Source organism: Ixodes scapularis, unplaced genomic scaffold (assembly GCF_016920785.2).
Source record: "Ixodes scapularis isolate PalLabHiFi unplaced genomic scaffold, ASM1692078v2 PGA_scaffold0__279_contigs__length_252992795, whole genome shotgun sequence".
In the NCBI taxonomy this organism is placed as follows: domain Eukaryota; kingdom Metazoa; phylum Arthropoda; class Arachnida; order Ixodida; family Ixodidae; genus Ixodes; species Ixodes scapularis.
In genome coordinates, this window is record NW_024609835.1 from 141,420,459 (window position 1) to 141,448,031 (window position 27,573).

The window sequence follows — 27,573 nt, forward strand, 5'->3', positions numbered from 1 at the left end:
GTAATTTGCCGAACCGAAAACTAAACACATCACATAACTTCCTTGGGCTTTTTTGAAGAAATCCCCTGTTGCCGATACACGCGTAGGACTTTTGAAACACTGGAAATCTTGGTACACTCGAATACGTTGTCGCGGGCGAAATCTACGGCAGCCCCGCTGGTCGCAGCGCAGCACACAAGCAACAGTTACAGGTTAAGAAGGTAGCGGCAAATGCCCCTCAAAGGGAATCAGATATCCCTCCGCCACCTCCGCATCCAATAGCGTCCCACCGTTTCCGTGACGTCGCGGCCAACGCGCGAGGCAGGTCTTGCCTTTCTGTACATATTTGCTTTATCTTTCGACTTTGACTTAGCATTGTGGAAGCCACGAGAGGGAGATTAGAGTTCTCCCCCACCGACGGAAACAAATACGACTTTCGGGGATTAGCTTCCCCCCGGTGGATACAAAGGCTGCTTTCAGGGGCTCGGTTCCCTCTCCGATGAATACAAAGGTCGCTTTCTGAAAAAGTGGGATCGGAGACAAGTGGACATCCATTGAAACGGAACAAGGAGCGCTTCCAGTGAACTCTTCTTTCGACCGCGGAGAGATTTGAAACGGGCGTATCACACTTGTGGGAGGAGCTTCTCCTACCTTCTTGACTTGTAACCGACTATAGACCTTTCCAGCGGCAGTCTCGAACGAAGCGATTGACAACGCGCGTCCCTGGTTTTGAGAGTGTACGTCAGTGTTGCCCGACTGCGCTGAGCTGTGGAGTTTCTCGTCAGTATGCTGTGGCAGCCTACGTAGGCGCAATTCCGGACGCTGGTAGCGGCTGAATTGCCGCGTTTTCTTTTTTATTTTGTGTTCTGTGGCGAACATAATTTATAGAGGTCTTTAAAGAAGCAGTGGTCTATTTTTGGGAACGAAAACAAAGAAATTAAAGCTGTTTTGGTGAGTCCGTGCGCGACAGAACAAATGCAACTGGAATGTTTGTTTCATTTTATGGTCATCGTTTTACGGCACCGTACACTCAGCCGTGTCAATTTTTATAGGTCAAAATATTTGGCCACACAGGATATCCGAACTCCATGGATATTCCCCGCCCACAACATGAAATTCAATGAGTCTCATCAATCGAACAACATATATTGTACGTACCCCACGGTGCCGCGTTATCCGAACAGGATTTGAGAAAGGTCTCAAAGAACACAGCATATCCAATATACAGTGTCGACGACAGTCACTTCACGACGATCGGACAGAATCCGGTGTGTTTTGGGGAACTTGTAGAGGAGAGCAGCTTTTTTGCACAGCTTCAAAGCAAATGAATGAACGTGTCTATTTTGTCCCCACACCCCGGACCCGACCCTATCAGCTATTTTTCGCGAAGACCCGGAACAGAACCGGGAAGGCTTTTTGGAGATTATCTCGACGGAAATAATCCTCCAAGAACGTCGAACTGCCTGCATCGCGGGCTGCTTGACGTTCGCTCTCTTCGTTCGTTTCCTGCGAAGGCCGAGCAGGCTACGAGCCCTGGTATTCCCTGGTTCTCACAGTGGAAGATAACATACAAAGGGTAAGCATCCTAAACAGGCGAATAAAGTAAAAACTTCCAAGAAAAGCCGGCGAACTCCGAATGCAAAATGCAGGTGGGGAGTCACGCTGACCGGGTTTCCACAGCTCAGGTGGGTGCCAGAAATTTCTGGCTGACAGGGGTCGCTCGATTCGCCAAATGGCGGCGGCCAGAGCGCTCTTTTTGCAAAGGTCTATAGACCGACACGCGGAGCGGCTCTGTTTACCAACACGGCCCGAAGGCCGCGCATGCGCGGTAGCTATGTGGGCAAAAGCAGCCCGGCTGTCCGTGTTTTCGCCATTGCGTTCTATGGCGTGCGCTCGTTGTTGATGTTGTAGGGACGCTTGTATCTTTATTTGTGCGTCGTATTTCCTCACAAGGTATGTCGTATGCTATGCCCGACTATTTTAGCTCGTGGCTTGAGCCTGAACGGAAGCGGTATCGAAACAAACTGTGCGTGGACGGCTATGCCTACGAGGATCCGTACGCCGTAAACAAGGCCTGCTGGACTTCCGACGTAAAGTTTCTGCCACTGAAGTCGACGGCTCACGTCGTCGTATATTTAGTCTTTTCGCCAAGCCAGGCAGGCGTACAAGTCTCTCGAGGTCTACGATTCTTTCGAGTCGGTTTCCGCACTGCCGGTGGGATCAGCAGACTCTGGGTCTGCGGCAGTGTGTGTATTCATTAATTGATTAAATACACAGAGCGTCTTCAAGTCAAGGTATGATATTTTTCATACCCTCATGACCACAAGGCATGACAAGCAGTAACGGTTTATCTTTTCAACAGTCTTGGCGGTAACAGGTTACAAGTGAGGGCGTTGTTGGTAACGCGTTACTTTTCTCAGTAGCGTAGTGACCTACTCGTTACGTTTTCGACACACTAACAGGTAACGTACTTATGTTACTGTTTCAAGTAATGTAGTTACGTTAGTCGTTACTACTAAGTCTTAAAGAAATTATACTTCAATTTTTTTCCGTGTTTTAGGCGTCAAGCCATGTTTTTCTTTGCGTTTTTTCTCGTGAGTATTTAGGTGAAACCGTAAAAAGAGATAAAGTAATTATGTTCAGTTTCTGCTTGAACATAATGTTTCTTGATATATGACCTACATCGTCAAAACCGTAAAATGTGTTAAATTATAATTTAAGAAAGTAACGCAGAAGTAACGGGCATTACTTTTTATCGGTAGCGGTACGCGTTCCTTTTTTTTTTTTTAGGTAACGTAGCCCAGTAACGCGTGCCTTTTATTTGCAAGTAACGAGTAACGTATTTCTTGACTTTTTTTCGGTAACGCCTACAACACTGCCGTTCTGTCGCCGATCCCCTTCTGCTGGGTAGCACGGGCGTAGCGAGCTTCCGACGAGCGCTTGGTCGGTGCTTTGTGCGCGAACACCGTGGGAACAAAATCCGGGTGGTCTCGATCAGACAACGGTTTCCCTGCACATCAGCAAGCCTCGGGACGGAGATTGAAATAGAAGCCGCACTTGCCTCCAAGAAAGTGTTTGCCGCACAAACGGTCGTTCGCGCGAGGCGACTATTATTTTCGATCCACGGATATTATCCACCTTCTATGCCTTCCAGAGTCTGCCGGGAACTTGTGGAAACTCACTCCTCTGCTTTTCTTGTACATTTAGGTGCAATTAACGGCAACACAGCTTCGCGGCATGCTGAAATGCTATGACGCCCAGGCGAAACATGCGCGCTTTTGCCCACACACCCCGGCTCCGGCGCGATCCCAGCGCCGCCGCAGCTCCGTGACGTCAAGCCCGCGTGTCGGTCTATAGGCCGGGAAGCAGACATTCCGAGGTCGAAAAAAGCTACTACGTCATCCGTGAAACCTTTACCACGTGATCACGCTCCTTGGGGAGAGAGAAAAAGCTTGGGGAGAGAGAGAAAAAGAAATGAGTATAAAAATTGAAGCTCCTTCAAGGCCAAAAGGGGCCACCCTCGCAAAGGCTTATCTTCAGGGGCAACCCAACAATGAAAGGATTTGTCGCTTATATCCTCTTGAAAGTTCGACCCAAAGTTAATAGTGCAGTGGATGCTATCCGTGGCCTTGGCCTTCAGGCAGGTGCCGTGCTCTGCCTTTTCTCTAGCTTGGAGACTGTAGTCACGTGATCCTACCCGGAGACCCGATTGGCCTAAAACAAGCATAGCGTCCACTCTACTGTCAATACCGAGGGAACACGATAGCTCCATACTTCCTAAGAAACTGCCCATCCCAAAGAGTGACCCCCATGGGGAAATCCAAGCACAAGCTGATCGGGGCGCGTGGCTAGCGTGGCGGTGCATTGGTACACCTCGATGTTTTTAAAGGCCGACGACCAGACTCGAGATTCTGCAAGGCAGAAGACCCTCCTCTCCACGCCTTCGGGCGAGGGAAGCGAAGGATGGAAAGAAGGGACCAAGAGGGGCGGGCGTGGGTGGAAAGGGTAGGAGGGAGAGGAGGAAGCGGGCGAAAAGTGGAAAGCGCGAAGTGGTCGTCGGTCTTTAAGGGAAAGGGGGATGTTCATTGTCGGTGTACAAGCACACTGGCTGGGCAACGGAGGGTGCGTCTTTCAGGAAAAGGGTGCATGAGCGCCTGATGCACCCGACTACACCCTTTTTTTCTTAGAGTGTACCATTGCAGCGCTTCATAAACCCGCCTCACTCAAAGGGAACACAGATGCACCCCGCTCAATAGTGTACCATTACTCCCCTTTCTACACCTACAACTCTCAAAGGGAACACAGGAGCACCCTGTTCAATGGCGTTCTGTTACACCTCTTTCTGAACCCACTGAGTTTGAAGAGAACACAGATGCACCCGATTCAAAGGTGTATGGTCACACCACTTTATGCACCCGCTTGATAACTAACTTCATGAACCTATTTAAGACATTAAGGAAACCCTTAAAAATTGTATGCGCCCCGGTGATTGCAAAAAGGCAGGTAAACGGACACACGGGATTGTTTTCAAATCTCAAAGAAGTTTATTGGACAGCTTATTTCGCAAACAAGTACAAACTTGCAAGCAATCCGTGATATGTGAAGAGGTACGAAGAAGCTGTAACACAACTGAGAAGATTACTAAGCAAACAAGAACCGGGGGTGAGTCTTAGTTAGTGTCTATTCTCCAAGCAGCCGCAGAACTGTATTTCCACTAAATTCCACCGGCAGTCGCCCTTCATTCATCGAACCGCCCCAGAATGTATCCGCGAAGTGACGTGTACGGGTGGGACAGGAGGGTTAACATTTTCATAATAAGCCGCCGCAGACTGTCGCCACGAAGCGGCGTGAACGGGTGGGCTAGGTCGGTGAGCACGCGCCCTCAGAGTTACATGCGCGGCAAAATGTCCCTACAGCGTGCATTTCGCGTAGCGAGTGACGATGAAACGTTAGTGAAAATGAAACGTGACTACAAAATGTGTATCAACGAAAACGTGTTTTCACAAAACGCCAGGAAAATAAGAAAGTCAGTATTCTACCTGCGGTTCTCACACGATTGTAGTCAGCTAATGGCAGGCAACTGCCGATAGAATTTTGGCGAAATTATTCTCCCGGCTGCTAGAAAATAGACACTGCCTAATTCTAGAGGTAATCCGGAACGGAACGGTCAATTGTTGCAAAGGAGTAGGTTGCGGTGCACTTCCGATGAAAACACCAGACTCGAAATATGTAATCCGAAATATATGTCCACACGGGCACTGCAGAAAAACACAAGCACAATAACGAAAGGAAAGGGGTCCGTGAAGATTCAACACAATGTAGAAGAAGCCAGTAGTTTGCCGAACCGAACACTAAACTCATCACATGAATTCCTTGGGCTTTTCTGAAGAACTCGCTTGTTGCCGATATACGCGTAGGACTTTTCAAACACTGGAAATCTTGGTGCACTCGAATACGTCGTCGCGGACGAAATCTACGGCAGCCCCGCTGGTCGCGGCACAGCGCACAAGAAACTAGGCCGGGAAGCACCGAGATCAAAAAAAGCTACTACGTCATTGTGAAACCTTTACCTTCTTCCATGTTTTCAGCTTAGGGACAGAAAGAGAAAGAGTGGAGTAAGGGAATAGCAGCTCCTTCAAGTCCTGTCTTATTAATGCACAAGAAACGAAATGTATCCAATTGGAGGTGTTCTGGAAACACACGCCGTACTACATGTACCCGAGACGAGACAAACAGTGGGAGGATTTCTGGAGCACAAACGAGCACGTACCACGTGACACCAAGCGTCGTACCGCGTTCCACGCGGCGGCGTGTTTCCAGAACACCTCCGATTGGATACATTTCGTTTCTTGTGCATTAATAAGACAGGTAGGAAACTCCAGAAAGTCAAGGTGTAGAGGTTAGCACACCCGACCGGACAAGGCCCAGAGATCAAATCCTGGTTCCGCTGTTTTTTGGCTTTCGACGGGTTCCTGAAAACTTTGATTCTTTGATTCATTGAATTAAGTACGGTTCATTCATATGTTCGTTTATATATATATATTTACGCATTTTACGTTTTGTTAATGCTGAATCGGCGTCGAGGTCGATACATTTTTCTCGACGATTCTGTAAGTACAGTTGGTATCGAAACTTTTGTTTTCAAAAATCATGAGCACGAATGTTAAAAATCTTTTTTTTATATTTTTTATTCCCTCTTTAGTTAAAGAACACCCCTCTGGCATGTAAAGGTTCAACTTGTCCCGTCATTGTTGCCTTCTCTTATGTTGCATGCCAAGAAGGCAAGTGAAATTTGAGAAAGGACCAGGCTCTTGCCACTCTTCCAAACCTACCACCGAAAACAAACACGTCTTTGTTTTGCTCCCCTTTCCAGGCACGAAATTGTACATCCATTTATGTGACATAGGTTATGTCTGTGAAGACAATTAAACAAAAACGCGAGAAGCGAATGTTTCACCAAACGTTTTATAGTAATACTCTGTTCCTCTTCTCTTTTTTTCTTTCTTTTTTTAGCTTTCTTGATTGTTCTAACTCTGGACCGAAAACAACACGGCTTTCGCAACGCTGTCCCGATGGAAACGCTGGACACGACAAACAAAGGGTTGGCAGAAATGCAGTCAGACGGTCAGAGTAACAGACGTCAGGCCGACGAAGCTTATCTCGAGCGTCTAGACAGCCGCCGGACCAAGAACAGAGTCGTTCGCCGGCCAGACCCCCGGAGGCATATTCATTCCTCCGTGCACGCAGCATGTGTTGCAGGAGTACCATGGGCACTTTGGAAAAAAAAAAAAAGGGGGGGGGGGGGGGGGGGGGGATTAGGAAAGAAGTGCTGGGTAAAGGACATTTCGTAGAGGTGACGCTAAAATTTCGGTAGAGGCCGCGGTTCCCTCGTACGGCACTGGCTCCCGTAGAACGAAAAAACTTCAACACAGGAGATATAAGACATACAAAATGAAAGCCTGGCATGTTTAGGAATTCCGGAGAAAAGCTCACCGGAGAAAAGCTCACCGCAAAACCGGCGGATGACGAGAAAAGCTCACATTCCATTGAGCGTATGCGGAGAAAACCTCACAGATTTTTTTCTTCTTTTTATATGAAGGTTGTTGGGCCCAGCGTAACATATGTCAATTTATTATCATTAAAATTCGTCAGCTTTGTATAAAAAAAATGTCCTTTTTGTAATATTTTAAGCTTATTGGGTATATTGTTCCCAAATCAATAATTGCGGGTGAGTGTTTTCTGTGGCTTACTCTTTAAGCAACTAAAGCCTAACTGAAAACTTTATGAACTTGAAGAACTTGGAAACCTAAAATTCTAAACTGTAAATGCCGAAAATCCGAAAGTGCTTGCGCAACAACGCAATGCCTGAAATGATGAAAACCGCCTTAACGACGAAGACGGAGTGAAGACCACAAGCACGACAGGATGAGGCTGTTCTCAGAACTAAAGTTTTGTTAGTGAAATTAACAAAAAGAAAACAGCGTAGCCGACATTGATTACATCAACAAACACCTATTTATCTATTAGGCACTACACAATATTTGGAGCTGAAACGGTTCACACACCGCTATTCATATTAGCTCGCAAAGAACAAACCTCTTTATCTGATAGAGCTACTGACGGCGCACTGTCAGCTGTCAATAAATTGTTGTTGTTTGTTTTTTTACCAGAGTACGATGTTCTGATTTTATACCCTTGCGACTTCAATAATATACAAAATGGGTGCTTACTTATTTCCGAGGAATTAGTAAATATTGCCGCGCGCAGGTGCCGGGAAAGCAACGCTCGGTCACGGAGCTCTAGAAAGTTCTCGTTTATTCTCGTTCCGGACGTAGCTTCCATCCTTTATTCCTGCTTTCTTGTTCTAGAGAGTGCGTGTTCATTCTCGCCCCGAGCGCGCGACGCTCGAGCCTTCTTTGCCGAATCTTCGAGGTTGTGACGCACTCTAAAGAGGCCGCCCGCGACCTCGTCGAGTCAGTTTCGCCTCAGCGTTCGATTCTGCTGTCTCGCCGACTTCGACGCCCGTGACCGCTCTGTTGTTATCTTCTTCCTTTTGTTTTGGGCAAAAGTTCGCCTCATTAAACGTTTAGTTTGATTCATTTTTCGTCGCCTCATATCCGTGACAATATCCCCAATGAACTTCAAGAATATTACAAAAAAGAGGACATGTTTTTAGTGAAGTGGCGAATGCGAATTGTGTTAAATTGCCACGTTTGACGCAGAATCTGCTAAGTTCAAAAAATCGGTGAGCTTTTCTTCGAATTTGCCGGTTTTGCGATGAGCTTTTCTCCGGTGAGCTTATCTACGGCGAGCTTTTCTCCGGTGAGCTTTTCTCCGGTGAGCTTTTCTCCGCCGCCCATGTTTAGAGACAGTATGATATCAAAACTAGGTTTACCTTTGAAGTAATGAAGGAAAAAATATATTACCTATGATGAGCAGTGTTTTTTTTTAAGTGACTTTAACTTTCCAGAACTTAAATGCCATCGCGGTAATAATGTTTTGCCACGTGGAGCTTAATTTTATGATATCTTAAAAGCCTATGACTTCGAACAATTGATGTGCAAGCCAACGATACACGAAAACGTTCCTGATTTACATATATGCAGCAGTGAAAATGTTCAAAATGTCGAAGTCTTCCCAGGAATTAGCTAGTGATCACAATATAGTCACTGCGTTGTTAGTACTACACGAGCAAGCTCGTGCGAACGAGAGAGGTAGGAAAATGAACAGTGGAACATAGAAGCGTTCCACGACAAAAGGCAAAATCAAGGGTTGCTCAATCCACCCGGTCGGCAAGCTGAGCGATCAGTTTCCAAGCGTTTAATAATAGGTTCGCAAAAAAAAATACCGACAGGTGTTTGTTTGTTCTTTCTTCTTTTTTTTACGAGTTTCATAATTATTGGTGTAGACCCAGCAATCGTTTGCCGACCAAGTGGGGAATAACGATGGACGTTTCACAGCCGCTAAAATGCCGCTCATTCAAACGATAGCTCCGATGATAACTCAGCTTTCTTCCATTAGAAAGCACTGAAGGTCGCCGGAGCAACGCGCTCAATAAACTTTTTCATATCGTTCGCGACTATAACCTATATAGGGTTGTTCGTTTTCGGGTTTTTTATATATATATATATATATATATATATATATATATATATATAACGGGCATGGTGGCGGGAGGCCGAAGGCGTGGGTATAAAACTGAGAAGAAAAAAACCCTTAGTGAAAACAGCGCGGACGATTTAATCTTCGACGTTTCGGCCGGAGTCCGGCCGAATATATATATATATATATATATATATATATATATATATATATATATATAACGGGCATGGTGGCGGGAGGCCGAAGGCGTGAGTATAAAACTGAGAAGAAAAAAACCCTTAGTGAAAAACAGCAACAACGGACGATTTAATCTTCGACGTTTCGGCCGGACTCCGGCCTTCCTGATATATATATATATATATATATATATATATATATATATATATATTTTTTTTTTTTTTTTTTTAATTCGGGAGGTGAAAATCGGGTGCTAATTTTCAAGCTGATAATCGAGGAAAAATCAAGTTCTTTTTTATTTTTTTTTTTTTTTTTTTTGTGGAAATATTCCGAAATTCGGGTATTTTCAGGTTAAATTTACAAAAGTACAGCGTAATACATTCGTTTTTTTTTTTATTATTATTATTATTTAGGGTATCACGAGCTTTTAACTTCATTATAATGTTTGAATGTGGGGGATAATCGTCGTCTTGCCATTCCCGAACATTAAGCTCATCTTGGGGGAGAGCTCCGCTGGTTTGATTGCCGTCGGTCGCTTTAGGGGAAGCACCGCCCAGGGAATCCTCCTCTCCCTCAGGTGTCAACATGGGATTGGGGTTTTATGGCGCAAGGGCTGCTGAGGCCAAAGAGCGCCAAAGAAGGAAACTATTGCAATGAGGGTAAGTGAGAAGAAAGGACTCTAGTGGTCAGGGTTAAAAGAAAGGAATGAGACATAAAACTGGATTAAATCACAAACAACAATGGGCATGAGTGAGAAACTGAAATTCACAATTGATGTAGAAGACCAGTAGAATCTAAAAACTTAAAAACCTGCTTGTAAGCCACGAATGGTTCATCACCCAACAAAAGCATTGGGTGTAAGGGAGTGTGATTTCTGTACAACTGTGCAAAGTGAGATTGGCGTTCCCGTTCGTAGAAAGGGCACTCAATTAAAAGATGGAGAACACTTAGAGGTTTATCGCATTGTTCACACAAAGGGGCATCCTCCCCACGGAGCAAGTAGCCATGAGTCAGATGCGTGTGGCCAATGCGCAAACGACACAGTATTACTTCATAAAACCGTTCTCGGTGTCGGGCACTTGCCCATTCACCCAGGTTTGGCTTAATGAGATGCAGCTTATTGTAGATCTCTTCATTCCACTCGGCTTGCCATTGGGCTTGTATGCGAGACCTTACAGAAGAGCGGTAGTCCACGTAAGGGATTCCTTTTATGTCTACCTCCCTGCTGACGCATGTGCGAGCAGCACGGTCGGCCGCCTCATTGCCTGGGATACCAACATGGCTGGGAATCCAGCAAAAGACAATGGTGCAATGCTTTCTAGCTGCCACAATAACTTTCTTCTGAACTTCAACAACAAGGGCGTTCCTTGTAGGCAGCAGAGAAGAGATGGCTCGCAAGGCACTGAGAGAGTTCGTGAAAACTACTGCCAGCGGTATCCTGTGGCGGGCTATGTGTTCCGTAGCCAGCAGGAGGCCATACAGCTCCGCTGTCAAAATGGTAGCGGCAGTGTTTATCCGCCTTACAACTTCCACTGAAGAGCCAAGGACAGAGCAGCCAACAAAGGTCTCAGATTTTGTTCCATCTGTATAGAACTTTGTATGACCTTCATACAATTGAGCCAGTTCATAAAATTCTTGCAGAAGCACAGCACTTGGAGTGTTTTTCTTGTTATACTGTGCAAGAGACAGGTTGCAGTGTATGTCAGGGTGCTCCCAAGGTGCTATGATGCCAGGAAATTCTACTACCTGGGATGCCACATCAAATCCGACAGACTCGGCCAAGGTCTTCAGTCGCATACTGAACGGAGGGATCACGCTAGGTTTTGCAAGAAACAGTCGTTCCGAGCGTGTTTCTTGAACAACTTCTCGAGTAGGGTGCTGGAGTACAGATCGGATGCGAAGAGAGTACATCATGCCCAATGCGAATCTACGTCTCTCGAGGCAGCACTCGTTAGCCTCTGCATATAGACTGGGCACAGGGGATGTACGAAACGCACCTGTAGCCAACCGAAGCCCAAGATGATGAATGGGATCCAACATCTTGAGCACAGACTGTCTGGCAGACCCATAAACAAAGCAGCCATAGTCTAGTCGGGAGCGTACCAAACAGCGATAGATCCGCAGGAGGCACAATCGATCTGAGCCCCAAGACCGGTGCGAGAGAACTTTAAGGATATTGAGAGATTTGTGAGCTCTCAATTTCAGGCTTTTTACATGGGCAATAAAATTCAGTTTACTATCAAACGTAAGACCCAAAAATTTGTGCTGAGGTTGGACACTAACATTACTATTGTAGATTGTTAGGGAGGGTTCAAGAAGAATTCCACGTTTGCGGCTGAAGCAAACACATGCAGTCTTCTCAGGAGAGAACTTGAACCCATTACTGTCAGCCCACTTAGTAAGCTTGTTGATGCCTAGCTGAACCCTGCGTTCACAGACTGAGAGGTTACAGGAGGAAACTGAAATTTGTAAATCATCGATGTAAAGAGAGTACTGCACCGACGGAGGGATTACTGAAGCAATGGAGTTCATTTTAACTATAAACAAGGTGACACTTAGCACTCCCCCCTGCGGCACTCCATTTTCCTGCAGAAATTCACGGGAGGGTGTGTTTCCCAGCTGAACTCGAAAGGTGCGCCTGTCTAGATAGCTCTGAATTGCACGAAGCATGCGACCACGTAGTCCGAGGTCAGACAGGTCCCTCAAAATGCCAAAGCGCCAAGCCGTGTCGTACGCTCTCTCGAGATCGAAGAACACGGAGAGGCAGTGCTGCCCGTGCGCAAAGGCCTCACGCACAACAGTTTCGAGACGGACCAAGTGGTCGACTGTAGACCTTGATGAACGATAGCCGCACTGAAATTTGTCGAGTACCTTACCATGCTCCAAATAGTACATTAGTCTACGATTAATCATTCGTTCTAGTGTCTTACAGAGACAGCTGGTAAGAGCAATGGGTCTGTAACTGGAAACACAAGAAGCATCCTTACCAGCCTTCAAAAGTGGAAGGACATGTGCTACCTTCCAAGATGAAGGAAAATCACCCTCCTGCCATATGCGGTTATAAAGATATAAAACAATATTGAGTGTAGAAGGATGAAGATGCTGCAGCATTGAATAATGTAAACCATCTGGTCCAGGAGCTGAGGGCTTTGTGTTATGAAGAACTGCGAGAAGCTCGTGCAAGCTGAATGTAGCATTATATTCTTCCTGTTCACCTCCTGAGGTTTTCAAGGGATTGCTCTCAGCCTTCAGCTTGTGTCGAAGGAAAGTAGATGAATAATGATGTGAACTGGATATATATTCAAAATGTTCACCAAAAATATCAGCTTGTTCCTCGAGTGTGTCTGGGCATGTTCCATTCCTAAAAAGCAGGGGGATTTTAAATGCATGATAGGAACCATTGATCTTGTGTATTCGATCCCAGACCTCCTTAGGTGAGGTACTGCTATTTATAGTGGAAGCATAGCCTTGCCAACTTTCCCGCTTGGCTTTTCTTCGGACGTAGCGTGCACGGGCCTTCATTTTCCGAAAGGATATGAGGTTATCTCTAGTGGGGTATCGTCTCAGAATACCCCAAGCCTGATTTTGTTTCTTGCGTGTCTCTTCACATTCCGAATTCCACCAGGGCTTTGGCCTCCTAGGAAGAAATTGAGATGTCTGCGGGATGGACAACTTGGCGGCTGTGATAATGCGCTCGGTTAAAAGATGATTGAGTTCGTCAATTGTGAGACTTTCGAGACGAGAATATGCTAGAAGCGATGCCTGCTTAAAAAGGCCCCAATTAGCCTTGTCAAGCTTCCAACGAGGCGGGCGTGTATGAATTAAAGGAGGGGCTACGCTACAGGTTAAAAGAGTAGGAAAATGATCGCTTCCACGTGGATTGGAATCCACACTCCAGGAAAAATCTGGAAGTAAAATAGCAGAACCAATTGAAAGGTCGATGGAAGTTGATGACAAAGATGATGGACTAAAATACGTTGGCTGGCCCGTGTTAAAAAGACAGAGACTTCGTGTGGTTAAAACTGACTCAACAATTTTTCCTCTGACATCTTGACGTGTGCTCCCCCATAAAGGGTTGTGACAATTAAAACCGCCCATCAAAAGGAAAGGCTCTGGAAGCTGATCTAACACCGAGTTAAAATCTGAACATTTTAAGGTGAAAGAAGGTGGTAAATATAAAGAGCACACTGTCAAAGCTTTATGGTGCATGAACCGAACTGCCACTGCTTCAAGTGGTGTGGACAGTGGAACCTCAGTGCAGGGAACGTCTCTCGGGAGGACCACCGCAACTCCACCAGAAGAATTGCCAGAGCCCGGGCGATCCCTCCGGAAAACCTGGTAACGTCTCAGAAAATTAGAGCGACTGGGACTCAAATGAGTCTCTTGCAAGCACAGCACTCGTGGCTTGTACTCCTCCAGAAGATGCTCTACATCGTCCAGGTTTCTTAGAAGGCCACGGCAGTTCCACTGGACGAGTATTGAAGCCATTTTAGGGACAAAAAACCGGAGCAGATGGAAAGGTGAGTCAGTTGCTTCACTTTGGAGGAATTACAGGTTTTTTTTTATTTTTGTTTCTTAGTAGTCTGCCACTCCATCTCGTCCTGGTCAGAACCCGGAGTCGACGAGGGGGCAGACAAGGAAGCGCTAGTGTTTTCCTGAGCCTTGCAGGCAGACTTGCCTGCCGGCCTGGGAGGGTCCGTGCCGCGAGGCCCCGATCCGCGGCCACGACCAGAACTGGGTGGAAGGGTGGTTGATGAACTGGGGAGGGGTTCTACCCCATCCATCTGTTCCACCTCGTTTCCCGACAAGGGAGCTGCATGTGACCCACACAGCTCCTTGGTTCCTGGCTGTCTCTCCAAAGACTGAGGCTGAGGAACTTGCTTTTTCTCCTCCGTAGGAGTGCGGCCTGTGTTGACAGGTACAGCCAGTGCTGGCCTGTCCTGAGCAGAGGAATCAGCTGGAGCGCCCTCTCCGCGAGAAGAGTGAGCCCGCTGACCCCTTGCCACCGTCTTGAAAGGGAGGGCGGGCACGGCTATCGCCGGCCCGTCCTTGCCCAGGGGAGCAGCATGCTGCCTCTGTTGTGGGGATGGGGCCTTTAGGTCGGCAACCAAGATCTCAGGAGAGACCTGAGTGGCCTTTGTCTCCGAGCGTGGTGCAGGGCCCCTGCGCACCACCTCGGCATAACCTCCCTTAGAAAGGAAGGAAAAGCGCTTTTTTGCATCTGCGTACGACAGGTTTTCTTTAACCTTAATTGCGAGGATGTCCTTCTCTTGCTTCCAGAGGGGGCAGCTTCGGTAGTAGGCAGGATGTGGTCCTCTGCAATTTGCGCAGTGTGCCTCTGCCTCGCAACCATCAGACACATGACCCTCATTTCCACACTTGGCACATGTCTCCTTCCCACGACAGCTGCGTGATCCGTGGCCAAAGCGCTGGCAACGGAAACACCGCTGGGGGTTGGGGATGTATGGGCGGATGCGACAGTTGAGGTAACCGGCTTTGACCGTCTCTGGGAGTGCTCGTCTTTCAAAAGTGAGAATAACATGTTTTGAAGGGATATTTTCACCATTCTTGCGGAACACTATACGTCTGACATCGACGACACCTGAACTTTTCAGTCCCTCAAGAAGTTCATCTTCACTGGTGTAAAGAAAGGCTTCTTCAGACAGGACACCATGGACCGTGTTTAGTGTACGGTGAGGGCTCACCGACACCTCCACGTCCACAATGTTGGTCAGTCTGAGAAGCGCTTCGCTTTGCTTTTTAGTGTTCACTTCAACAAGAAGGTCTTCCGAGTGCAGTTTCTTGGCCTTGTAAGAAAATCCAACAAGGTTTTCTAGCACTTTGGCGACAATAAAAGGTGACATCTTTGCTACAGGTTTTTGCTCGTCATGTGAGTGAATAACAAAAAACTTTGAAAATGTTTCGACAGTTTCTTTTTCAATGGTCTGTGGTTCTGGACGCTGCCTCTTAGAGGTTCGTCCCGAACCAGGTTTAGGGTTTGCGGAAGCCATGAAAGGCGGAGGATGTTCAGAAACTGTGGCGCACCACCCACCACCGAGCCCAACAAGGGGATAGGTAGCACCCCATAGCAAGTATGGCTTGGCTGGGTATGCTACACTACCAGTGCTACCAAGTAACTATAACCAAGTGTGGTTCGAGAAAGGTATCTGTCTCCACCCAAGGTTAGCCCTTGCCGCCAAAGAAGGTGAGAATGAAAAAGAGAAGAGCAGAGAAAGGAGAAAGAAGGGAGGGGATAGTAGAAGAAAAGGCGACTGACTGAATCATCCTGGTCGGGCCAAGCCAGGACACCCGTCTACGGGAAGCGGGGGCCGAAGTGGTGTATTGCCTCACCCGGGGGGCCCCGAAGGGTCCAAACCTACCCCGGGCTCGGCTCAACCACCAGGATGCCCTTTTCCCCGGACACGGGAAAGCCACGCACAGCCAGACGTGGGCGGGCGAACCCGCATGGCTCGGGGTCCGTGGAGACGCCACTCTCCAAACACCTGCTTTCACAGGGGTCAGGTGTCAACAAAAACCAGAACCGTTTGAGGGACGGCCGTCTTCAATCAGATATTTTGCTATGAAATAAACCCGTTAAGTTTTTCCGATCTGCTTACCCCGACTGACTGACTCGGGCGTTGTTCGTGAGAAAGGCAGACCACCAGCGAGATAGCCATGCTGCCCGAGAGACCAGGCTGGGCGTCGGGATCTAAGAGCGGTCGAAGGGGGATTGATAGTGCATTTTATAAGCTGCGTGCAGCAGGGCCGAAGCTACGTGGAGTGCCGAGACGGTTCCATGTGCGCAGCGGGGGGACGGAAATGTCCCTCCGAGGCCCCAACCCCTATTGTCACTTTTCTTCAGCCGGCCTCCATAGAAGGTCACGGTGAGTTAGGCGCGCTCGTTGGGCGGTTTGTTGAGAGGCGTGTAGCGTCCACAGTGCTGCACGCAGCTTGCGAAATGAACTATAGGTCACTATCGTCCCGAGGTAGGGTAGGTAGCTCGTGTGCACCGCAAACTCCGTGCGGCATAAAAATAAATAGGTTGGTTATGTGGTTTTGGAATTCGGGGAAAAATCGGGTTTAACCCGATTCTCCTTAAACATTTTCGGGGTGTAAAAATTGGGTAAAATCGGGTTTTACCCGAAAACGATCCAACCCTAATTATATATACGTTAAAGAAAATTACAAAGCCACGCAGAAAGAGCTGCTCGAATATTTTTAGGTTTTTTTAGATGTTTCTTTAAAGAGCACTGTAAATGCTACGTGGGAAGCTTTAAAGGAAAGCTCGGTAGAACTAATGGAAAAATATTTTTGCCGTAGAATATATACGTTCAAAAGCAATGTCTAAAAGGCCTTGGATGATGGCTGATATAAAAAAAAAATGAAAGACGTGTACAACCTTTTGTAACGCCGATTTATAGCGCAGCTCTTGAGGAGGAGGACGATGTAACTGGCATTACATCGTCCTTGAGGCTGTTTGCATACGAGTGTGTTTCATAAGGAAGTGTACGTAGAGAACAGTCTTGTACACGTTACTCGAAAAAGTAATCGAATACTATTACTCTTGCTTAAAAAGTATTCAATTAGATTACTTGATTGCTTGAAAAGAAAACTAATTGGCCGTTACTGAAAAAGTAGCCGTTAGTTTTCCGATTACTTCAGATTTTGAAAACGACATATTTTTCTTTCGGTTTGAAAACGGGCCTTTCGTGCTGTCCATTATTGCATTATAATCACCGAATCAAAAACTCCTCGTGTTCTTAACTAATTTCGATATACCATTTTCCAGTCGGAGACTTGGTTCAAGTATTTCTTGGTAGAAAACTTGTAGAAATAAAGGGCGTCATTAAAAATGGTACTAGGATAAATTGTAACGGATACAAGTTATTTTATTACTTCCAAGAGTAATCAAATTACTATTGTGATTACCTCCTAACAAATGCTGCTCTCTTCGAATCAGGGATCGATAGAATTTCTCAGTGGTGCAAGTTTGGGAACTATATCTTCACGCCGATAAGTTTGTCCACGTTACTTTCGGGATGAAACGTGATGTTATATCCAAGCGTGTTACTTTATTGATGGTTAGGAACTGAATTAAAGCACTGATGTAGAATATCCGGATATTAATTTGTCTAACACGTTTTGTTTTAATGCTCATGTCAATCAAACTATTAAAGGAGCCAGCCGTACGCATCAGTTTTTCTTATTTCTAACCTGCGTACGGCTACCGAAAATTGAAGAGAACAACCTATTGCTACTCAGTGAGACGAACACTCGAATACTCGTGTGTTTTGTGGAACACGCAACCAAAGTGCCTCGTAGATAAGCTGGAAAAACTTGCAGAGCAGGGCCGCAAGGTTTGTATCGGGAAATTATATTTACATGAATTCCAGTGTAACAGATATCAAAGACATAACTTTATGGCGAAAAGTTTGCTCTTAAAGTTTTTGCATGCTGTGTTTAATATTCTGACATGAACCAACAAAAATCGCTAGTTAGAATCACAGAGCTCTGCTTCAAATCGCGCAGATCATTCAATAAAAATCAAAGAAATATTCTGTCGCCCCAACTACATTAAATATTAATTTTTTTCTCGCACAATCACCAAATGGAATGCATTGCCCGAGTATGTCAATATAAACATTAACACGGGATCGCTTTTTTCAGGAAGTGATCTAGACTTTTTTAAATGCCTGTTTTTAAAACTTGAATTGTACAGCAGTGTCTAAAGGGAAGCTACGGAGTTTCCTGAAAAAAAAAAAGAGTTAGAGGTGAATTCTAGTGTATTTTTACCCCGTGAACCCGAATATCAAACCATTTGCTGCTCAAGTATTGTTAAACGCGAGAAAACGCGAAAGAAAGTCGCTGTCCGTGACGTCATCGACGGATCTTTTGGCTGCCCAAGGCTAGGGAGGCGGGGCTTCAGCCCTGTTTTGAAATTAATCTTATGGCTCTCCGGCACGTCGCATTGAAATGCAATTGTGATATCTGTTATTCGAAAGGCTTTTTCTCAAATGCAGAAGTGCCACATCTTCCCTTTAATTGTATACCTGTTCATGTTCCACAAACCATATTTTTCGTTTTGTTAGCAATACCAGGATGTTCCTGCTATAATGCTTTGGCGCCGCAGGTTGATTTTTGTAAATAAAGAACGAAGTATTTACTGAAGGTACAAAATTCGATGAAAAGAAACTGCGTGAACGACCGAAATGTAGTCTCTGTTTTAGCATTGCAAATAAACACTACTGAATGTAGCGAGAAGACATAGCTGCACCTGCGATAATCCGACCGACGTTCCATCTGAACGAAGTAAAATGGGCCTTCAAACAAACTAGATTATACCACACTCTAAAAAAAAAAAAAAATCTGGTTGTAAAAGTATTTTCAGAGGTTCTTCGGCTTGTCAATATTTTTCACCTTAAAAAGTTATTTTAAGCGCCCCCCAAAGAAGTTCTTCGTTAAACACCTAAAACGAAAGTGTTCTTCCTATCCCAGTTGCCTTTCTAGTGCGCCAATAAGCGATAGTCTTGCGGCTTCAAAGTACCTTTCGAGAACGGATTTTTTTTTAGAGTGTGCCAGCGATGAAATCGCTCCAACGCTGGTACCTTTTGACTGGCGTAGCCAGGGGGGGGGGCTTACTGGGCTTTAATCCCCCCCCCCCCCAACCCCAAACAAAAATATCTAGGCCAGCCGACTTTGTAATATACACATGCATTTTGAACCCCCCTTCCCCCTCTCCGCACCCCAAGTCAAGGACATCCCAGCCACCTCAGCCCTCCCCCCCCCCCCTCTAAAATATTCCTGGCTACGCGACTGCACCTTGGATGCGAAACAGTTTGTTATGCCAACTTCCACGCAAAAAGACAAACACACACACACACCATATATATATATATATATATATATAGAGAGAGAGCGAAGAGGGGAGAAGGTGATTACTGAATTTATTGCATTAAAGTTAGGGAAAGGGAAAGGGAAAGAGAGCTGGCGAAAAATTGGGCCAGGAGCGGGGATTGAACCCGCAACCTTCGCCTGACCGGGGCGACGCCTTAACCGATTAGACCATCCTGGCCACTGGTTTCGGCGGACTCAATTTCTGACCAGCTCTCTGTGTACTGTTTAGTTTTCGAATTCGCTTAACTGGGTAGACGACAACCGTTGCTGATTTAAGGCCCGCGCTATTTCCGACATGCGGCAGTGACGTGGCACGTCATCTCAGCTTGCAAATGTCGGAAAGGGCCCGTCTTCCAGGATATCTAGGGAACCACTCCTCCCCATAGGGACAGGCTGCACCGTATATATAATGGGATTGAGTGAAGATTGACAAGTGCAGCCGTAGTAATATAGAGAGCGAAGAGGGGAGAAGGTGATTACTGAATTTATTGCATTAAAGTTAGGGAAAGGGAAAGGGAAAGAGAGCTGGCGAAAAATTGGGCCAGGAGCGGGGATTGAACCCGCAACCTTCGCCTGACCGGGGCGACGCCTTAACCGATTAGACCATCCTGGCCACTGGTTTCGGCGGACTCAATTTCTGACCAGCTCTCTGTGTACTGTTTGGTTTCGAATTCGCTTAACTGGGTAGACGACAACCGTTGCTGATTTAAGGCCCGCGCTATTTCCGACATGCGGCAGTGACGTGGCACGTCATCTCAGCTTGCAAATGTCGGAAAGGGCCCGTCTTCCAGGATATCTAGGGAACCACTCCTCCCCATAGGGACAGGCTGCACCGTATATATAATGGGATTGAGTGAAGATTGACAAGTGCAGCCGTAGTAATATAGAGAGCGAAGAGGGGAGAAGGTGATTACTGAATTTATTGCATTAAAGTTAGGGAAAGGGAAAGGGAAAGAGAGCTGGCGAAAAATTGGGCCAGGAGCGGGGATTGAACCCGCAACCTTCGCCTGACCGGGGCGACGCCTTAACCGATTAGACCATCCTGGCCACTGGTTTCGGCGGACTCAATTTCTGACCAGCTCTCTGTGTACTGTTCGGTTTCGAATTCGCTTATATATACGTATATAAAAACGTATATATATATATATATATATATATATATATATATATATCAAATGAAAAACGTATATATATATATATATATATATATATATATACGTTTTTCATTTGATCTAGAACGAAGATACATCTCATTGCCTTGACTTTCCTTTCTTTTCCTTGATTTGATTGTATGTGTTTTCTTTCCAGAAAGGCAGTAGAAGCGTAGAGATGGGGTAGTGGCTCCATCTGTTGCGGTTCCGGTAAAATACGATTTCCCGTTTTGCTAGCCTTTTGCTGCGGTTTTCCAGCGTGCTGTAGACACGTTTTCTACTCGTTCGTCGTCATTCGCCGAGGAAGTTTTTTGAGACTCTGTGTATTGTTGAGACTTGCCGTTGTGAACACGTGGAAAATTTTACGAAAGTGCAGTGTCGCAGGAAAAAGGCACAACGCGTCGAAAGGAAGGGCTGGCGGCGTGTTCAAAGCTTCCTTGGCACGCCGAAGTGCCGTGTCCCTGTGCCTTCGCGCGCTTGGATACCGACCAAGAACCGACGCCGTGTGAATGTGTTTAGCGAGTGCAATGTGCGTGAAGCCGTATCAAAAGGTACAACTCGTCGAAAACGTGTCGCCGGTGTCGCGGCGTGATCAAAGCTTCCTTGGCACGCCGAGTGATGCATCTTTGTGCCTTCCGCTTGGATACCGGTCAAGAATTGACGCCGCGCCAAAGTTCTGAACGTGTGTCGCGCGTAGATGCCTTTAGAATTTTAGATCATTTATATATATCGGCCACGGAGTTCTGGATCGTCCAGCTGTTCCGGTGAGTTGCTATCAATAAAAGGGGGAGATCTGTACGTGTTCTTATGTACTATATTAACCATGGCTATGTCCCAAATCTACTCTAATAGATTCCGTGGGAGCACGAATAGGGCAACGTTGTGGAGCCAGGGGGTTTTCGAAAGCAAAAGTACAAGACGGCGAGAATGAAAATCTTTGAAGCGCGGCCGATATGGTCGTGTGCAATCTGTTGACCAATTACAATTAGGCGAGCCGCGCTCAAACGTCAAGTGCAATTAAGTAGGTTGATAATAAGCCAGCACTGATCAGTGATGAGGAGCTGTTGTGCACGGTATTGTGTAAATCGTCTAAGGACGAAAAAAAGACGTACCTTCCCCCTATCTTCCGTCGCTAGTGGACGCTGGATTAAGCTCGTTCCTAAACCGCGAGGGGAAAAGACGCTGATCCAGAGGCACGAACAGCTTCACGCACATTGCACTCGCTAAACACATTCACACGGCGTCGGTTCTTGGTCGGTATCCAAGCGCGCGAAGGCACAGAGACACGGCACTTCGGCGTGCCAAGGAAGCTTTGAACACGCCGCCAGCCCTTCCTTTCGACGCGTTGTGCCTTTTTCCTGCGACACTGCACTTTCGTAAAATTTTCCACGTGTTCACAACGGCAAGTCTCAACAATACACAGAGTCTTCAAAAAACTTCTTCGGCGAATAACGACGAACGAGTAGAAAAGGTATCTACAGCACGCTGGAAAACCGCAGCAAAGGCTAGCAAAAACGGCAAATCGTATCCCAAGCGAGTGAAGTCCGGTGGCTTCACTTGCGCTGCAGCGAACAAGCGGGGAAGCGCGATCCAGCAATTGTCATAGAGGTCAGTGGTTAAAACTATATAGACCTTTTCGAAAAAATAGTCAGAGTGCAGGCGAGCTGGTGTAAGTTGAACATGATTGTAAACCTGAGACTGGGGCAGGAAGAGAACACAACAGAAGGTAGTAAAAGAGGAGGCAACGTCTCAAACTCAGCTGCAAAGTTTATTTCGAACACGCTTTATATACCCATCTCCAACGCCGTCTCTACAAAACAAAAAAAAACACACACAAGAGGACAATGACACTTCGGTAAACCTTCTCTTATCTCTCTTCACCTTGGCTGTGGGACACTCTTCCTGCCCCAGTCTCAGGTTTACAATCATGTTAGACCTTTTAATTTTATTAGTTGCCTCACCGGCGGATAGAGGGCGCTGACGCACTCGGCGCCATCAGGTTGCTTCAATTTGGTTGGTTTCGGTTTCAACGTGAACGCGGCTATGTTGCTGTTTACGTTGTTTTTGCTTAATTTTGTGATTCGATTAGTTTCCTTGCAGAACACAACAAATGAAACAGTGGTACTGAGTCACTCTGAGGACCACGAGATGTATTTTAGCCTAAATTGCGGGATTTCTTTTTCCAACCCTACCGAAAAATCCGGTATAACTTTTCGCTATCCGGATTATGGAACCGGAAATCTATCTGGATTCTATCTGGACTCTAGCTGGAATTTAGGTTTTCAGAAATTATTCCTTTGTCTGCAATCTGGATTTCGGGTTTCCAGTAACAAATTTCCGGTTCCATATTCCGGATAGGGAACGTTATACCGGATTTTTCGGTAGGGTTAACTCCTTTGATGTAGCTGATTATGGTCGGTTGCGAAACGCCTGACTTATGTACAGGGAAAATTACCATCGTATACAGCCGTACCCGATGACACTAGTTTCCAGAAAAACAAACTAATAAAGAGACTAACACGTGAATGTAAATAAGCATATCGACAGCTTGATCAGCATTGTGCTGAATCGGCCAGAACAGATGAACTCGCGAGTTTACTACTCAGTGTTCGGCTTTCGTGGGCACCCAATCTTTAGTGAACTTCGCAGACTAAAAACTTATCGTGTAATGATGCGGATAATTGATATAAACAAGTAGTATCGCCTCAGGCCCTTTTTTAATTCAGAACTCGAGCATGTTTTGACATGCCGAGTAGGAAGTATCTTAAATTGTCAACCCTGCTAAAGTACTCATAAGCAGAATTTCGCGATATTTTGCCAAGAAATAAATTATTTTTATATGAACATTTGCTTACTCATTATATGACGTAAGTGACAGGCCCGTCAATTTAAATCTAACATTTGTCTTCCGTGAAATTGGCCAAATAAAATTAAAGGGCGCAGGAAGAGAAATGCCCCCGAAAGTTTGGCTGAATTTTAGCGCAGGCACTACTTTATGAACCTGTGTAAACAAATAATTTTTTTTTTTTTTGAGCAGATGCGCTCTGTAAATTTAGGTTTCACCAGCCACCAAAAGTAAACTTCTATGCACCATCGACAATCCTGGACTAAACAAATTGTTATGCAAACGTTTTTTGTTGTTTTTTTTCGTAAAATATTGCGAATTTTAGATGCGCACAAAAACTAAAGCAGCGTACGCAAAAGAAAAAACAAGCGTCGTCATTATTGAGCATGCGCCGAACCGAAACCGCGTTTTGGATTTGCAAATAAAAACGGCGTTATTTCTTTGTGCACGCTATTATAAAACTCGCTACCGTTAAGTGTCTGTGGCAGTTTCTTACGCGGGAAGTTCCAACCTTTGTGTTAAAATAAATGAAGTGGATGACAATGGTTATCTAAATGTAATCAATAAATCACTTAAATGACTGTTGAAATGGGAGCGAGCACGGTATACAATTTCCTAAACTTCATAAGTAAACCGACCAACCGAATGTTTATGTCGCAAAAAAAGCTTGAGAACCTCATCCACATGTAGGTGTGATATTATGAACTAACAATTCGCCTGATGTTGTCGACGTACCATTACTTCTAGCCTTAGATAAAATGCAAGTCAAACGTTCGTTGTCTATCTCCTCCGCGAGTTTCCTCACATAATCAAAAGCAACTGTTTTCGATATATTATGAACACAAAGAACGATACTTTCAGGAAATAACGATAGTCTCCTTGCGCTGACTATTCTTGACGCCTTACGATCCTAAATGTGCGATATAAATATACCCGCTTCTTATTGGGAATGTTGCGTTGCTATTACTAAACAAACCTCAGTTGACATAAGAACCTTTGAACCCTCGTGATGTCTTAGTCGTCGAGTAGACATATCGGACTACAGTTTCCGAAGTAAGGCAAGAAAGCGCGGTGAAACGCAACGAAAAACACGAATACAACGCATTCGCCAAGGCGCGGAGGAGAGAGCGGAGCAGCAAGTTGAAGCAACCTAATGGCTGCCGCGTCACGTGGTTCCAAGATGGCAGCGCCCATGCGGAGTAGGATGAAAAGGTCTTATGCCTTCATGTGCGCTTCGCATAGAGTGATGCCAACTGCCTGTTTCCCTTTCCGACACCCTCTTTCACCGCCATTTTCTTCCTGTCATTGTTTCCCCGTGCGCCGGAAAGTGGCCTTTGTGTCTATCGATCCTTCCATCCGAGGGCGGAAATGCTAATCCTCCCTCCGTGGGTTCCACAACGCTGCTCCGAACTTGTGAGATAAGGTGCTTGTTTCCGGGAGGGTTTTAAGCCCCACGGATTATCGCCGAGAACCAAAATGGCTAGTGGTTTGTCGGCGAGTGGTATTACAAAGGGTGGCATCACCCTAGCAAAGCGCACATGAAGGCTCCCTAGTAATAGAGGCCTTCATGTGCGCTTTGCTAGGGTTATGCTAGGGTGAATTAATTTTTTCACTCGCGTGTCCCAACCAGACTGCTTAAAAAACATGTTTTTCTTTTTTTCTTTTTATGAGCCCTTTAAGACGCCAGTGGGCAGTTTTATTCGTTCGCCTATTCGCACACAGATGTGAGGAGCATCAACTTCATGTCCTACAGACGCCTGTCGTCGTCGGAGGAGGAATGGTATTGTGGTGCGTGCCAACTCCCAGCTTTTGACGATGAGCTGTTCCCCACATGCCCTACGCCTGCATCTCGGGGCTCTGACCCGACCCGCGATCCAGTGATTGCCAACGCCACGCCGCATGGGCAGCCTCAAGCCAACCTTGCGGTATGGTTTTTGAACGTCCGTTCTGTTAAAAACAAACTGCTCGATTTTCAAGCGCTCGTTGAATCCTCTGGAGATACAGTGTTTGCTCTCTGCGAGACGTGGCTCGACCCCTCAGTGCCAGATGGGTTACTTGTTGACACTGCTCGACATGTGGTACACCGGAAGGACCGTGCAGGTCGTAGTGGCGGTGGAGTTATGTTTGTTGTCCCTCGACACTTGATCTGCCGGAGGCGTCAGGACCTTGAAGTTGCTGGCCTTGAGTCTCTCTTCATTGAAATTGCCCACAAACGAGGGAAGGTGCTCTTCGGCTGCGTGTACTGTCCTCCATCTACCCGAGTTGCGGCCTATCACCTGCTTAATGACGCTCTGGAGCGTGTCGCCGTAAGCTCCTATTTAAATATTTGCATACTTGGTGATTTTAATGCCCACATCGACTGGACAGACATAACAGCCCCCGTCCCGTTGGCACCAGATGATGGCACACTCCTGGACATGATGGAATCAAATGGACTTGTTCAGCTTTGTGACGAGCCATCGTACTACTCGAGTGCAAAGAATGCCTCTTTTCTGGATCTGGTCTTCACCACGAACCCGGCCCTCATCTCCACCTGTTCTCTGGAGCCCAGCCTCGATGGGTCTGACCACAAAGCTATACATCTGGAGAGCCTCCTGTCGCTTCCCAAGTTTGGACGGTATGCAAGAAGGGTCAAGTTGTTCTCTCAGATGGATGGCGCCCACCTCACCAATCTTGTGCATCTCGCTCCATGGATAATTGCCATAAACGAGCCGTCGGCAAGTGACTCGTATGATATCTGGCTCGACCTCATAAGTGCAATAGAAAAGGAATGTGTCCCCGTCAAGAACAGCACTGGACGGCGGAGGTCTCCCTGGATAACAGACAGCATCATTCAGCTTACTCGAAAGAAGCGCAAACTCTTCAGACGGGCAAAGAAAACTAACCACCCGCGCCACCTCAGTATGGCACGGCAAGCCCAGAGAGATTTAAAGAAAGAAATCTACACCTCGCACAGGTCTTACGTGGAGACCATTGCCCAGAAGGCAGCCCGATCACCGAAACTGTTCTGGTCATATGTTAACCATCGGAGGAAGTCGTCGTCCTCGCCAGAGTTCACGGTCGATGGGACCATTGTGGAGAGTCCCCAAACTGTTGCAGAACTCTTCAGTGCCCAGTTCTCCACAGCATGGACTGTCCCTGACACTCCCAGTGCCGTCGACACTCGCACACCCCCGGGTCTAGTACCGCTCGGCCACATGGACATAGGGGTGGGCGATGTTGCTGAGGCATTGAGACACCTCAAGCCCTCCCAGGGTGCAGGCCCAGATGGAGTGCATCCAATGCTGTTGAAGGCCTGCTCCGAGCGTCTCAGCACTGTCCTCGCACGGCTGTTCGCAAACTTCCTGCAGGCAGGCTCCGTCCCCTCCCAATGGAAACTTGCCCGTGTCACACCAGTGCACAAAGGAAATGGGTCCCCGACCTCATCTGTTGCATCATACAGGCCCATTTCATCTACGTCTGTGGTTTGCAGGACAATGGAGCGGATTCTTAAAGGGGCGGTGCAACGATAATCAATTGGAATGTTTTTCACTTTACACGAGCTTACTGGCACTAGTGGGACTTAAGGATACTCGCACGCAACGCCACTGACCAGGAAACTCCTTTGTTGCGCTGTAATTTCGAGGACAAAACCGAATGTTTTCATTCAATCTCTCCTTCGAAAAACCTGATGACGTAGCTGAGCGGTAGCAGTACCGCCCAGTGACGATATTTGAATACGGCGCATAGATTGGACCCGAGCATGGCGTGGACACTCGATTTGGGCTCGTGATAATCGATAGCTCGAGAAACATTCGGGTAGTGTCCTGTGTCCAATCGCTGCAATGACGACAACAGCCGAACCATAACAATGTCTGGAACTCAGCGCGTGTCCTGTGCCTTGCCAACCCCAGCGCATGGCCATGATCAACATTGGCGGCATATAATCGGCTCAAGATCACGGAACCGCTTGTTCTGGCTGCGAGTTGAGGGGGTCAACGCTGCTTGTTTTTTTTTTTATTTTTTTTCTGCGACTTCGATTGCGTGTGGTGAAAACGAACGGGTATTTCACAGATCATTAACGTCAGGGATTCGTTCTAAGCGGTATTTGTGCAAAATACAAATATCAGTGCGTCGCCTCTTTAATAAAAGGCTCCTTGAACACCTAGAGCAGTATGGGCTGCTCTCACCCTGTCAGTACGGCTTTAGGCCCGGTCGTAGCTGTGAGTTAGCCCTGGCCGAAACAGTTCACACCCTAAGCTCTCACCTCGACAACCGCATCCCCTGTCAACTCTTGCAGCTTGACTTTAAGCAAGCTTTTGATAGGGTGGATCACAACATGCTGCGCCGCAGGCTATCCGAGATGGGCATTACAGGCTGCCTTGAGAATTGGATTTCTGACTTTCTGCGAAATCGCTCCCAGAGAGTTGTTTTCCGGGGCACAGT

The 27,573-nt window shown here is 46.6% G+C and overlaps 1 protein-coding gene across 1 annotated transcript; it reads left to right on the forward strand.

Moving 5' to 3' along the window:
• The first annotated feature begins 24,890 nt into the window (after positions 1-24,890).
• Positions 24,891-26,660, forward strand: LOC120849653. Its single transcript, XM_040221870.1, has one exon. The coding sequence runs from the start codon at positions 24,891-24,893 to the stop codon at positions 26,658-26,660; it is 1,770 nt and encodes a 589-aa protein (XP_040077804.1).
• The last annotated feature ends 913 nt before the right edge of the window (positions 26,661-27,573 follow it).

What these genes read in the sequence shown, in the direction of transcription:
- LOC120849653 (XM_040221870.1), top strand. Translation starts at nt 24,891, where the DNA reads ATGTCCTACAGACGCCTGTCGTCGTCGGAGGAGGAATGGTATTGTGGT.